The sequence below is a fragment of the Ictidomys tridecemlineatus genome, chromosome 10 (assembly GCF_052094955.1).
Source record: "Ictidomys tridecemlineatus isolate mIctTri1 chromosome 10, mIctTri1.hap1, whole genome shotgun sequence".
NCBI classification, from domain to species: domain Eukaryota; kingdom Metazoa; phylum Chordata; class Mammalia; order Rodentia; family Sciuridae; genus Ictidomys; species Ictidomys tridecemlineatus.
In genome coordinates this window covers 46,472,664-46,487,801 of record NC_135486.1, presented here as the reverse complement: position 1 = coordinate 46,487,801, position 15,138 = coordinate 46,472,664, and the positions used below count along the sequence as shown (strand labels likewise).

Below are 15,138 nucleotides of genomic sequence, written 5' to 3'. Positions count from 1 at the left end.
TTATAAAGAAACAATTTCTTTTTTGTGGTTCTAGGGTTGAGCCCAAGGCCTTGCACATGGTAGGCAAGTGTTCTACTGTTCAGCTATACCCCCAGCCTTTAATAAGATTTTTGATGCTTTAGTAAGCATAATATATATGCTTTCATTCATTCCAACATTTGTTGAGACCCTGCTCTGTTAAGTACAGAGCATAATGTTGGAGACCCAAAGATGAATAATACATAGTTCTTGGCAACGATGTGCTCACAGTCTAGTGACATAATGGGCTGGGTTGAATTGGAGATATGCAGATGAAATATTCTCCAAAGCACAATCTTTGCATGCTTTACTGAGAAATAAATACATTTTGTTGTTTTGCTCTACTGACAAAACATCAGATCTTTGTATAGTTGGCTTCTTCTCATTGGACTGGTCTCATTCCAAATTTTACTAAAAGAAGTCTTGTCCGGGGTTGGGGTATAGCTTAGTGGTAGAGTGCTTGTCTAGCATTTGCGAGGCCCTGTAAAAAAGATCTTCTCCAACTACTGAAGTTCTCCTTCTCTGATTTCCTTTCTATCCCAAATATCACTTTCTAAAGTAAAACTGTTTATTTGCTACCTCACTCCCACCATCATGTAAACTTCATAAAATTAGGAATTTTTGTTAACCATATATTTCTAATACTAAAAACACTGCTGGGCACATAGGATATACTTTCAAAATATTGTTAAATGAACATTGTACTACAATTACTCTAATATGTTGTTGAAACCTTTTTAGGTGCCCTTTCTGAAACACACTGGGAGAAATTCTGTTTCTGTAGTAGGAAAATTCTGATTTTTCCCATCATGTCATAGATAGTTTTCCTCTTATCTTCAAGTTGAGTTTTGTGGCTTATTCCAAGAAGGTAAACAGGGTTCATACCCTCTCTTCAGTGCTCTAGCTCCTCTCTTTGTGTCACCTTCCTTTGGTATTGTCTTCTTTCTTCAATTAAAATGATTTTTATTTTATTACATTTCTATATAAAGTGGATTAAATCCTTCTCAGAACAAGAAGAGGATATATGTAAATAAGCACAATATACGCTTGCTGAGATTCCAAGTGACTGTGTCTTCCATTTTTGCAAGACTCATGTTCCTGGTTATGATGTCCCTTAAAACCAGCAGCTGGAGAGCAAGCAAACAAGAGAGCATTTGCTCCAAAAGGGAATAAGTAAAACTGATACTATTTAGTGAATCACTAAGAGGCAAAACTGTGGAAAACCTTATGCTTTATAGTTTACAGGCACTGTGGCAGTGTTTTCCAAGGACAGCTTTTTTTAGGCCCTGGCCCAGAGCTCCAGCTTGTCATGTCTGCTCAGGAAAATTCAAACAACAAATACAAATATTTAATATTTAACTTATTCTTCTTTATTCTAAGAATTAATACATAGCTCAAGAACACCATTCTAAGATAAAAGATAACACAAATTTACTTCCATTGTTCCTAAATTTTAAATTCCATTTTACAAAGTAAACTTTTATAGTTTTTGTCTTCATAAATACAGGCTTTGTGGCCTTTTCCTCATAACCAAAAATGACACCGTAGGAAGAATCTCTAGCATCTGCTAGTAAGCATTATGAGGAGTCTGATGATGTCTAAGACATTGTTCCAACAAATAAAAATCTTAAGAGCTGGCAGGGTGTGCAGAAAATAAATCAATTCCAACAAAGGAAGGTAGGAAGGCAAGGTTTGGTGTGTACAGAATCACCTGGAGAACTTGATGAACATGAGTTTTAGGATCCCATTTCTGGAGATTTTGATAGGAAAGGACTGGGAGGGAGGGAAGAGAACTTGCTCTGCCTTAGGTACCTTACCACCTCTGGAGGATGGCTAGTCGGTTCAATGGATAAGAGTAGGTAAAGCCTCTATGGGTGCATTAAACACTCAAGTCTCATGGAAGATGGATATAAATGACACTCTCTAGTGAAAACAAGAACATTTAGGGGAGATTAATGTTATCAAAAATTCAGTCCTTGTCCCTGATGCCAATCCAATAACAAGGACATGGTTTTGAGAAAAAGGAAAAAGAAGTTTTATTGCTTTGCTAGTAAAGGAGAAAGAAGCACAAGGGACTCCAATCCCAGAGGATATGATTCTGCCCATCCCAGGAAACAGAGTTTTTTTTGGGGGGAGGTGATTCAAAGGCTACATTCCACTTGTTCTGTTCAGAGTTGTACTTCACTTGTTAATTTGAGAGAGAGTTATTTTTTAAATCTTCTGGTGTTATCCCCAAGGTCTGAATTACTCCATTCTGGTGGGTGTGTGCTTAAGGATAGATAACTGCCTCCGATGGGGAAGAAAGGTAATTCTGTTTCCCCTGAGATTAGAGAGGGAGAGATATTAAGGAAGAGCAGAGAAAGAAGAGAAAGAAACATGTCCCTTTTAAAAATAATTTGCAGTGATAGAGCATCAAGGGCTATATATAAAACATAAAGTTGACCACTGTTACTTTAAGAAAATGAGGGTGGGATTAGGTTGGGATAGTTTTTTGAATTAATATCAGGCCCCTTGAGGTTGAACACAAGCCTTTGGAGAATGCCTAGAGATGGAGATAGAGATCTCTCTCTCTCTCTCTCTCTCTCTCTCTCACGCACACACATACACCACAGAGAGGAAAATCAGATGACCTTCTGAAAAGCATGTTTGCACAGTCCACTCAACAGCAAGACAAACTGGGGCGGAAGTTTTGCTTTGCTTCAAACACTTTGCTGCTGATCCATACCCTCAGGTCTAGCAGTTTTCCTTAAAAGTCTCTAATAAAATAACAAAAAAAATTCACTTGTAATCATTATTTTGTAATAAACAATAACTTTTAAACTATGTCTCTCTTGATAAAAATACAGAAAACATTAGAAGTTTCTCCAAATCCCAATGTAACCGTGGCTATTATTTTGCATGTAAGCTTCCAAGACTTTCCTGTACGTTTCCATACAACATATGCTAATTAACAATACACAGTGCACGCTCTGCCAAGTACTTCACATAAACACCCAATCCGCAGTAGAAACGGTCTGACAACCTTGCTGTTTTCTTTTGCGAAGTGTCGCAACGTTCAGTCCGCTTCAGAGTATTTTGGAGAGCAGCGTGGAAGGCCACGTAGATTCTACCGAATAGCGGCGGAAAGGCGGCGCACCGCGGACTTCGAACCCCCGTGGAGGGCGAGGGCGAGGGCGGTGACGGCGCGCCGTGATGACGCACTACGGCGTGCGCGATGACAGCATTGGTCGCGGCAAATAGGCGGGGCGGAGGCTGCGGCGGCGTCGGGCGCGTGCACACGTTGCATCCTCTCGTTTTCAGCCGATCGCGGGTCTTTAGGGCGCCAGGCAGGCGGGCTGACAGGTGTATCCGGAGACCCCTGGAGATGGCTACGCTCTGTCTCACCGTGAATTCTGGAGACCCGCCCCTGGGTAAGAGGCAGCTGCCGCCGACCGTGTGGGTTGCATCAGCCAGGGAGGGTGCGGGGCTGGGAACCTCTCTGCGCCCCGGCTTGGCGCAGTGGCGGCGGTCACCGCCTAGGAGAATGGGCCTTTCCTTTTCCCCAAGCTACACACGGAGTAGGACTCGAGCCCTTCGCGTTCTGCACCTTACCTGGCTGCGGAAAACAACGGTTTCCAGGGCGTGGAGGAAGGTGCGGTGTGAGCCCAGGGCGGGCAACCGGAGGCTTTTGGACCACCTTCTCTCAGAGAGTTGACTTTAAGCCGGTTTCCTGCTCCCTTTTTGAAATGCATTCCTCTGGGGACCAAGAACTGGTCGTAGAAATAGCATCTTAAAACTTATCTTCGCTTTGTTTTTAGCATTTTCTCTCCCAATTCTCGTCTTGAATTTAGTTGATTTTTTTTTCCTTACATTTTGTTAGAGTCTAAATGAACCAATAGATTGTCCTATTAGCATTTAGGCTTTTAACTGGGGTTGCATTTATTTTTAGTTAAGAGTGGTAAAAAAGATAATTGCTAAAAACGGGTTTGCTGCATGTTAATGTGGTTGTGTTTCAACACACCCTGTGGATGTAGTAAATGTCAAAGTAAACATCAGATCTGTCACCTTCCTAATACATCTTAAGTTGAAATTGATATTGCTTTTTCAACTTGGCCAAGGTTACTGTGGGTAAATAGCGTAGAATTTCTGCTTTTTCATTACTTTGGGAAATTACACAAAAGAATTTTAAGTACTTTACTCCTGTGCTATACATGGTTAAATGCACAGTACTTCCCCACCCCCCACTCTGGTGCTGAGGATTGAACCCAGGACCTTGTGCATGCTAGGCAAATGATCTACCAACTGAGCTGTGTCCCCTTCTCCACACGAGTACTTTCTAATGTTCAAGAAGCCCAGACTTTTAAATATAATTGTCCACGGGGAATCATGAAATTAATCATTATTTTCTCAACTTTGGTGGTGTTGTGAGTTTATTGGAATACTTTTTTTTTTTTTTTTTGGGTGCTGAAGATTGAACATAGGGCCTTCTGTATTCTAAGCAAAGGTTTACCATTGAGTTACACTTCCAGCCCATTTTAGATATTAAAAATGATATGTGTCAGTGTATTGGTTTCAGGAATTATGGGCTAACCCCACAACAAATGAATGAGCTCTGAAAGAAATAGATTTGATTCTTGAGCTGGACTAATATTAGACAATATGGCCTCATGGTTGAGAGCAAAGATATTTGGTTCGTGGAGGCCTGTGTGCAGTCCTGGCTGCTAATTATTAGTTGTGGAACCTTGATATTCCTTGTTAAGTGACTCCCACAATTTGCTTATTTAAGGAAGTGGGGTAGGGACTGGGGATGTGGCCCAGCAGTAGAACACTTGCCTAACCTGCTCAAGGCCCTGAGTTCAATCCCCAGCACCACAAAAAGAGAGGGGGGGGGGGCTAATGTTTTCTATATAGTGTTGGTTGCCAGAAAAAAATGAGACTGTAGGTAACATTCCAGACACATTTTAGATATTGATAAGTGGGTATAGTTTTTACTAATGTTGCTTAGATCATTACTCTAAAGGCGATTGATCTATTTCTTTAGTGAATTATAGAACTCGGAACCACATTGCTGTTAGTATTCTGAAAGAGAATTTTAAAGAAATGTGTTATTATTTTGGACTATAGACCAGTTATAAAATATGTCTTTTTCTTCTGGTTGTACCTCACCTATCTTTTGTTTTTTTATTTAATTCTTTTCAGTGACTCAAGTCAGATACATTTTATCTTTAAATAATAAAATTAAATGAAATGTTTAAAAGATGGATTGGATGGCTAGAATTCCTCTGTTTTAATATGTCTAAATGTTATTTTTTTAATGTTAAAATAATTTAAAACTTTCAAAGATGCAATAGAACCAAGAACTTTTCTTCCCTGTACTACCTGAGAGCATACTGCAATATGATGCATCAGCACCTCAGAATATTCCAGTGTGCATTACCCAGAGGAAGAAATCTCTCCATCTGACCTCTTATAATCATCAAAATCAGGAAATACATCTTGATAAAATTCTTAACATCTAAAGTATGTTCTTCTTCTAACACTAATTGCTTCAATAGTGCCTTCCATAGCATAAGGACCAAAATCTAGGACTAAGTTTTGTTTGTACTTGGTTGTCATGTCTCCTCAATCTTTTTCGATCTGAAATAGTTTAGTAGTTTTTTTCCCTTGGTTTCATAGCTTTGACCCCTCTAAAGATTATAAATCTCTTGAAGAATAACTCCTAATCAGGCTGTCTGATGTTTTCTTGGGACTAGATTTCAGCTTGTGCATCTTTGGCAGGAGTGATTCTTTTTTCTTTATTACAGAATTGATTCCTTATTCTTCATTCAGCCCATCATTTGATGCATGAATTTGATTTTCCCATTACTAATAATTCCAACCTTGATCACTTACGAGGGCATCTGCCAGCTTTTCCCACTGCAGTTTTCCCTTTTGTTTAATAGGTATTTTAATGGGAGAACTTTGGGACCATGCAAAAATTCTTCTCTTCATTAAACCTTTGCATGCTGGTTTCAGCATCCATTAATGTTTCCTGCCTAACTTGATTATTATGATGGTTGCCAAATGTTGGCCTTCTGATTCTACAGTTCCTTTTAAAGAGCTGAGGGTGTAACTCAGCAGTTGCCTAGCTTGTGGGAGGTCCTGGGTTCCATCCCCTATACTGCCAAGAAAAAGGATATAATTTATTTTCCAAGTTGGCATTTGTTTTACATTAGTTGACATTTTTTTGTGAGAAGAGTTTTCCTATTTAAAAAAAAATCATAGTAAAATAAATATATTCAATGTATTACATTATTTTCATTTTCAATTTAAAAATTTTTTATTTTTAAAAATTAGTTTTGTTGGGGCTGGGGTTATGGCTCAGAGGTAGAGCACTCGCCTAGCATGTGTAAAAAACTGGGTTCGATCCTCAGCACCACATAAAAATAAAATAAAGATGTATTATCTACCTATAACTAGAAAATAAATATTTTTAAAAATTAGTTTTGTTGAGTTATAATTTGTATACAGTCAAGTATACCAGCTTTATGAGTACAAGTTGACATAAAATATGCAGTGATATATGTAATTTATAAACCTCCACCACAACAATAATATAGAATATTTCTGTTGCTTCCAAAAAATTCTCTTATTCCCTTTTTAGTCATCTCTCTCCTCATCCTTGGCTCCTGGTAGCCTCTGACATGTTTTTTGTCACTTTGTTTGCTTTTTCTAGAATTTCATGTGCATTGAACCATATTATACATTTTTTTACTCCTAAGATAGTGTTTTTTATATTTATTTTGTTGCTTGTAATGGTTTATTCCCTTTATTTGCTCAGTAGGATCTTTTTGTAATGATATGCTAAAATTTATTTCATTTTGGTGGTCAGATTGCCCCAATATGCCAGGGGAGTCTAAGCTGGCCTCTATGTCTTTGTGACCTGATTTTTTATCTCTCTTTTGAATAATTTCTTGTTTTAATCTGTTTTGTGCTAATATAGCAGAATACCACAGAGTGGGTAATATATTACTTTATTATTACTAATAGTATTAGTAGTATTTTGCAATGCAATGTTGTTATCCTCTTGCACATTCTACAAAAGTGTTCTCCCACTGAGCTACATCCCTGCATCCCAGACTGGGTTATTTATAATGAACAAAAGTTTATTGTCTGATGTTTTTGGAGCATGGTAAATCCATGATTAATGGGGATACATCTGGCAAGTCCTTCTTGCTGTGTCATAACATAGCAGAAGAGCTGAGAAAGAGCACACGGGAAAGAGCAAACCCATTCCCACATTGCCTCTTGACCTAAAATACCTGTTAAAGGTCCTATTTCTTGATATTGTTATAGTGGCTATGAAATTTCAAGGTAAGTTTCTGAGGGGACAGACCTTCAAACAGAACTTGATTTCTAGCACAATAAGATATTCTAGATTACTTTCCCTAACCTGGTGTAGTTTCCAAGAGAGCATGGTATTTGGAAATGATATATGAATGCTAGCTGTTCATCTTAACAAATTAAGAAAACAAAGAATTAGTGAGTCAATTTAGTAAAATGTGTTGAGAGGCAGTAGTACTCTGTTGCAGAGTGGGAGGTCTGGACTGAGCACTGCATTCAGCTCCTGACTGCCATGTATTTAGTAGCTAAGGACATCCGGCTGGTTCTTTAACCTCTCTAAGCTTCAGTTTCCTCTTCTATAGTGGGAATAAAGGTATCAACTTAAGGTTATGACAAAGATTAAAAATTGTAATTACTCTAAAGCATTTAGTGTAGAACCTACCACATAGTAATTATTTAAATACTTTTGACTTTTATACAGAGTACAATTCTAATTTCTTATCATCTGAAGAAGGAAAAGATTCATTTTATTATTACTAATCAAAACCTGAGCATATTCAAAAGCAAATGGACTGTGCTAATAATGAATTCTAATTTATTTCTCCAATATCAAAGTCTAGATTTGCTGTCTATATCCTGCTGGGGGAGGGGGAAGGTTACTCCTTATGGGACATAATATTAGTTTGTTGACTCATCCCTAATGCTTTGTGATTCATTGTTTTTAAAGAGAAATCTTTTCATCCTATCATTTTTAGAAGCTTTGCTGGTGGTAGAACATGTGAAAGGTGATGTCAGCATTTCTGTTGAAGAAGGGAAAGAAAATATTCTTCGTGTTTCTGAGTAAGTGCTTTTTAATTTCTATTTTTAGTACTGAACAACATTTAAAAAATATTCATCATTAAATGTTGTATGCTTGTTTTACTTGCTAATTAGATAGGTTTTGTTCCTAGAGAGAAGTATGCTTTGTCATTCTCAAGGAACAGCAGCCAGAGAATTATGCTTGTCAGCTAGCTATCTGATTACAACTTGTAATTTGTTTAAAATAAATGGAAATGTTCAGAAAGATTTATATTTAAAGCTTTTAAATTCTTATGATTATTTTTAATTATATATAGATATATAGATAATTGTATAATTTCTGGTGGAAAATAGAAAAACTGAAAATAAATAATAATGAGAAAGAAATTGATAAGTCCACAATGTAAAATGTTGGCATCTTTGGAAAAGGAGAAGAAAAAAAAAAAAAGAAGAAGACTTATGAAGAATTTCTTTTTCAGGGCTGGGGATGTGGCTCAAGCGGTAGTGTGCTCGCCTGGCATGCGTGCAGCCCGGGTTCAATTCTCAGCACCACATACAAACAAAGATGTTGTGTCCGCCAATAACCAAAAAATAAATATTAAAATTCTCTCTCTTTCTCTCTCTCCCTCTCTCACTCTCTCTTTTAAAAAAAAAAAAAAAAGAATTTCTTTTTCTTGTTCTTCGGTGCTGGGGATTCAGACCAGGGCCTCAAGCATGTTAGACAAGTGCACTTTCACTGAGCTGCATGTTCAGTTTGGGGTGGTCCTGTCAACTGTAAGTTCTATTCTAGGATGAGCTGTTCATTTGAGGAACCTCTGATGTCAGTGTCCTTAGTTTTTTCTTGGGTATCCGATTATCCAAAGACTATTTTACTCTTTAGAGAAAAAAAAAAACTCAAGTTTTTCCAGGGTAGGGTATGTGAAGTAGCACAGCTGTGGAGGGTAAGTTTGAGAATACCCATGTTTCTGAATGATTGTTAAAGGGATTTTCAGCTAAGCCTATTTTAGCCCCAGTTCATTCTCACAGCAGAGATACTTATTTTTCTTGATTCTCATCTTTTTTTTTTTTTTAAGAGAGTGAGGAGAGAGAGAGAGAGAGAGAGAGAGAGAATTTTTAATATTTATTTTTTAGTTCTCGGTGGACACGCATCTTTGTTGGTATGTGGTGCTGAGGATCGAACCCGGGCCGCACGCATCCCAGGCAAGCGTGCTACCGCTTGAGCCACATCCCCAGCCCTTGATTCTCATCTTTTGTGGACATTAAATTGAGTTAGTTTTCAAATTTGTCCATTTAAGATTCAGTTTTTTCAGGTCTGCTAAGTCCATCTGCATTTCAGCTTCTGATTTTTTTCCCCCATGGTGCTGGGGATCCCCAGGGCCTTGTGCATATGAGGTACGAACTGTACCATTCAGCTACACCCTCAGCCCCTAGCTTCTAAAATTTTATTGCTGTTGTCTCTTCTCTGTATGTTTTAACATCTCTTAAAGAAAAAAGTACTTTTTGCCAGGCATTGTTATCCACACTTGCAATTACAGGGGCTTGAGGCAGGGTGATCCAAGTTTTTTTTAAACAGTTTTTTGTTTGTTTGGTACTGGGGATTAAACTTGGGGTACTCAACCACAGAGCCACATCCTCAGCCCTATGTTGTATTTTATTAGAGGCAGGGTCTCACTGAGTTGTTTAGTGCCTGGCAGTTGCTGAAGCTGGCTTTGAACTCAAGATTCTCCTGTTTCAGCCTCCCAAGCCGCTGGGATTACTGGTATGCGCCATTGCGCCTGGCAGGATGATCCAAGTTTTGGGACCAAACTCTGCAATTTATGGAGACCCTGTCTCAACGTTAATTAAAAAAAAAAAAAAAAAAAGTCTGGGGATGTAGCTCAATGGTAAAGCACCTCTGGGTTTAGTCTCTAGTAACACACATATGGACCCTGTTTCAAAATAAAAAGGGCTGGGGATGTAACTCAGTGTGGGAGGCTATGGATTCAGTCCCCAGTACTGCAAAAATAAATTTAAAAAAAAAAAGTACAATTTTACCTTGCAATTTTAAGATAGGGCCTGTCTATGTTGCTCAGACTGCCCTCAAAATTGTGGACTCAAGTAATCCTCCTGTCTTAGCCTCTTGAGTAGTGGAACGATAGGTGCACACTTTTGTGCCTGGCTGCAGTGGGGTTTGGTTTGCCTTCTTTACCATAAAATTGACAATAGCCTGTGAATCCTTGGTTTCTTTGTCTTGATTTATTTATTTTACCTTTTTCGTGATGTTGGGGAGGAACCAAGAGCCTCATGCATAAGAGGCAGGTACTCTACTTCTGAGTCATATCCCCACCCCACCTTGATTTATTTTAAATCATTTTTTTTCTATATCTAATAATTTTCATATTTCACCACTGAACAGTTTTTATTGAATATAGAAACTAAAAATTAGGAAGTTGAAGCATCATTTAGAGTTTGTTCTAATGTAAATTTATAGATTTAGCTGGATATTTCAGAACAGTTCAGAACTTGATAGAAACAGTATAAAGAACAAATCAGCAGATTTTTTTTGTTTTACTACAGTAGAAAAGAACATGCAAATCAGCAGATCTTTTGTTTTACTATAGTAGAAAAGAACATGCAAATCAGCAGATCTTTTGTTTTATCATAGTAGAAAAGAACATGTAAATATTTAAGATTTCTATTTTTGCTTTTTCAGTAAGTCTCATGACTCTTACTGATTTGTGAGAGTAACCATACATAATACTTTATCTCATTCTTATTTTGTAGAAATGTGGTATTCACAGACATAAATTCCATACTTCGCTACTTGGCTAGAGTTGCAACTACAGCTGGGCTCTATGGCACTAACTTGATGGAGCATACTGAGGTAAACAGAGAACATTTCTTTGTGTTTTGTTTTGATTTATGCTTCTGAATTTTTACAAGCTTTATCATCTTCTAATACATTGTTATATACTATTATTATTATTACAGCATTATGCTGTATTGCCCACACTGACTTCATAGTCCTGTGCTCAGGTGGTCCTTCTCCCTCAACCTTCCCAAGTAGCTGGGACTGTAGGCTTATGCCACCTCACCCGCATTTTGTACTATTATTCTACTTAAGGATATTAACAGTATTCATCATAGATCAGGTTAAGGAATGCTCATTGTGTTTTTACTTTAATAAAAAGATTAATTTTTTATAAGCTCTAAAGTTTGAATGTTTAATCCCACATCATAGGTTCTGTTGGCATTTAGTGTTACGTTTATCTACCTAGATTCCTAGATCATCTAATTTAACTAACTTACTTGACAAGTTAAGCAACAAGTCTAGAAAAATTAAGAGATTTGCCCAGGGTAACATACAAGTTTGGATCCCATTTTCTTTTCTGAGTATATACTTTATTTAATTACAGTCATAACTGATTAATTGTTGGTTCCATTCTGAAGGTGCATTTCCCTCTGCTTTATTTGTATTCTGATTCTTCTAAATGTCATAAAGCTTAAAATATAAAGAATGGTTTTTAACTATTTACTTTTACATTCTACAGACTAAGACCTGCTTTTTTAGTTGTTTCAAGTTGGTTACTCCTTTGTATTACCAGTTCTTAGGTCTTTTTAAAAAAATTTTATTTTTTACTTTTATTTTATTTTATTTTTTGGAGACAAGATGAATTTGTTTTGTTTTGGTACCAGGGATTGAACACAGGGGTGCTTAACCACTGAGTTACATCCTCAGCCTGTTTTTGTTTTTAAGGTAGGTCTCCTAGGGCTTAAATGCATAGGGCTTAAATGCCATTTTAGATCCCAGGTATCCAAAATTGAATCCATAGAATGGAGTCTATAATTTGAGATAAGTGTAATTCTAACTAAGGCATCCAAGAGTGTACTGTTGCTCAAGTTAACTAGAATTTTTTCTAAGTGTGGGGTGTATTTGTTTTCTGTCTTTGTGTTTATAGGTTGATCACTGGTTGGAATTTAGCACTACAAAATTGTCTTCGTGTGATTTGTTTGCTTCTGCAATCAGTGAGCTCAATCATTGCCTATCTCTGAGAACATACTTAGTTGGAAACTCCATGACCTTAGCAGATTTATGTGTTTGGGCCACTCTAAAAGGTATCAAGAATTTCTCTTAAAAAATTCTGTTTTAATCATTAAATATTGTTTTGGATAAGTACATGTATTTTTGTGTTTCTGTATATGTGTGCATAATGTTTAGGTAGTAAATTTTTTTTTAATACCTTTAGTTTGTTTGTTTGTTTATTTTTTATGTGTGCTGAGGATCGAACTTAGGGCCTCGCACATGCTAGGTGAACACTTTACTGCTGAGCCACAACCGCAGCCCTAGGTAGTACTTTTATGACTTTTTCAGAGGAGTGAGTGCTCCATCTTATTTCTGTACAATATGGGAATTTCCTGTACTCTGTCCTTGGGGGTCATCTGTCTCACTAATCCCTCTTGCCTTTGGAGGTGTCTTTGTTCCTGTTTAAGAAGCCCTTATCCCATTTCTGGTCAGTACTTGTCCTACCTCAGCCATTTTTTGACTCTGGACACTTGTCTTTCATTTGAAAAAATATTTACTGCTAGTAGGACTGTTAGAAGGGGGTGGATAGTGAGTTAGTTTCGACTGTTATTCTTCTGGCAGGACACTATTTTTCTTTTTTTGTTTTTCTCCTGTGTTGTTGATGGAACACAGGGCCTAGGCAAGTACTTTACTGCTAAGTTTCATCCCCAACACTTACTTCCTCCTCTCCAGTGTAACAGATAAAAATATATACTTAGGAACTTGGAAAGTCAATTTATTTAAAAAAAAACAAAACAGACAACTTTTCATGAGGTTCAATTGATATATAAAACACTTACTTAAATTGTATAATTTGGTAAATGTTAACATGATATACACCTGTAAAACCATCATTACAGTCAAGATAATGGAATATAACCAACACCCACAGAGTTGCAGAAATTTAGAGACAAACCTCTACATTTCCATTGAGTTTAGGAAATAGACTAGAGTTTGGGGAAAAGAATTTATAGAAGCAAGAAAATATAAGATGGTTTGGTCAGCCATGTATTCCAGATTTTAAGGAGGTAAATGCCAAAGTAAATAATTCTGGAATGAAGTTAGGCTTTCATGACATAAGATCACTTATGGAGCTAGGCCAGAGGGGAGTTAGCACCTTTAAAAAATAAAACTTTGGGGGCTGGGGTTGTGGCTCAGTGGTACAGCATTGTCTAGCACATGCAAGGCGCTGGGTTCAATCCTCAGCACCACATAAATAATAAATAAATAAATAAAATAAAGGCATGTGCCCATCTATAACTAAAAAAATATTTTAAAAAATTTTTGAAAAATGAAATAAAATTTTGATTGTGTAAGTGACCACAGAGAAGCTAAGATGATTACATAGGGACATATGAGCATGCTTTACAAAAGTACATCATATATGAGAGAAAACACGGATTATTGAGGATGACATAGGGTGATGTGATTATAATTTGTGGGAGTCTTTGATTTATTAAAGCTTAAGGTGGATTAATTTTATTATCAATCTGTGTATAACCATGAACAAAATCATCAGTATAATTAATTGAAACGGGTTAAATAGTAAGTAGTACTAGGAATTTAACCCAGGGACACTGAAATACATTCCCAGTCCTTTTTATTTGTATTTTGAGACAGGGTCTCATTAAGTTGCCGAGGGTCTCACTGAATTGCTGAAGCTAGCCTCAAACTGGTGATCCTCCTGCCTTAGGCTCTCAGTTCACTGGGATTATAAGCATGTAGCTATGTGTATTTAATAGAAATTTATAAAGTAGGGAGAAAGGATAATGGGATTGATGAGATACAAAGGGAACTTGAATTTTGTTATTTTCTTAAAAAAACCCTGAATACAATAGGGCAAAATATTTGGGTTATGGTACATGCATAGGCGTTATTTATGTTCTCTGCTCTTTTGTGCTTTAAACTTCCTCAAAATTAAATTGTTATAACAATAACCAACATAAAATGAAGGTCTATTTTAATTGAACTGAACTTTTTCATGACGTTTTTGCCTATTTTGAATTTTGACCTAGTGTTCATGAGAGAGATGTAATTATTCTCCTATAATTCTGTTAGGATTATAGCTTTTTAATGTTAATGACTTAAGTAAATTTTTCCATCAGTGTCTTTTTAATATTATATCTGAGGAAACAAACTACTTTTTGATTTTATTGTTTTCTCCAGTTGATACACTTAAAACTTTCATTATGAAACAAAGCATTTATTTTGACAATGCATGTGTTGAGGGAGTAAAGGCAGGATCTAATATTAGAGAACTTAAGTGAATTGAACTGAAAAAATATTTGTAATGGTTTTGTGAATTCTATAAAATATATAAAAGTATAAGAAAATATTTCCACATATATCCACATTTTAAAAGCTTCATTAAGGCTGGGATTGTGGCTCAGCGGTAGAGTACTTGCCTAGTGCGTTCAAGGCCCTGGGTTCGATCCTTAGCACCACATAAAAACAAATAAAATAAAGGTATTGTGTCCAACTACAATTAAAAAATGAATATATTTTTTTAAAAGCTTCATTATAGAAACACAACTTTAAGTTACATTTACTTAAATTAACCATAATTAGAATTTTGGTTTGAATCTGAAGTTTTATTAAATTATGTTTGCTATTAGGAAATGCTGCATGGCAGGAACAATTTAAACAGAACAAAACTCCAGTTCATGTAAAACGTTGGTTTGGCTTTCTTGAAGCCCAGCAGGCCTTCCGGTCAGTAGGTGCCAAGTGGGATGTTTCAACAAACAAAGCTAGAGTGGTAAGTGTTTTTTTAATGCTAACATTTTGGTCTGAGACCCGAGTTTTGAAAATATAGTTATTTCTACTGATGATAAAGCTTCTAAGAAGTAGCTAACATCATTGTTTTGGTTTGATTCAACTGTTCAATTACATAAAGCCCTAATCTTTATATGTCTGAAAGATTGTGCTGATACAATGTGTATTCCTTAGGCATCCAAACTCCATATAACTGAAATCTCATT

General features: G+C 36.6%; 1 protein-coding gene and 1 long non-coding RNA gene across 4 annotated transcripts in view; one reads left to right on the top strand and one right to left on the bottom strand.

Annotated features, from left to right (window-relative positions):
- Nucleotides 1-2,029: 2,029 nt before the first annotated feature.
- Nucleotides 2,030-3,271, bottom strand: LOC120887235 (uncharacterized). The gene is made up of 2 exons (XR_005730354.2): nucleotides 3,041-3,271; nucleotides 2,030-2,774 (listed from the first exon to the last, which is right to left on the bottom strand). It is a non-coding gene; the product is annotated as an uncharacterized LOC120887235 (long non-coding RNA).
- Eprs1 (glutamyl-prolyl-tRNA synthetase 1) overlaps nucleotides 3,241-15,138 on the top strand; it is a 73,990-nt gene continuing 62,092 nt past the window's right edge. For all 3 annotated transcript variants that reach the window (XM_078022840.1, XM_005335865.5, XM_021733659.3), the window contains exons 1-5: nucleotides 3,241-3,428; nucleotides 8,076-8,160; nucleotides 10,882-10,981; nucleotides 12,057-12,213; nucleotides 14,776-14,915. In XM_078022840.1, the coding sequence (XP_077878966.1) occupies nucleotides 3,383-3,428; nucleotides 8,076-8,160; nucleotides 10,882-10,981; nucleotides 12,057-12,213; nucleotides 14,776-14,915 (528 nt within the window). In that variant the 5' untranslated portion in view covers nucleotides 3,241-3,382. The remainder of the gene's footprint in view (nucleotides 3,429-8,075; nucleotides 8,161-10,881; nucleotides 10,982-12,056; nucleotides 12,214-14,775; nucleotides 14,916-15,138) is intronic.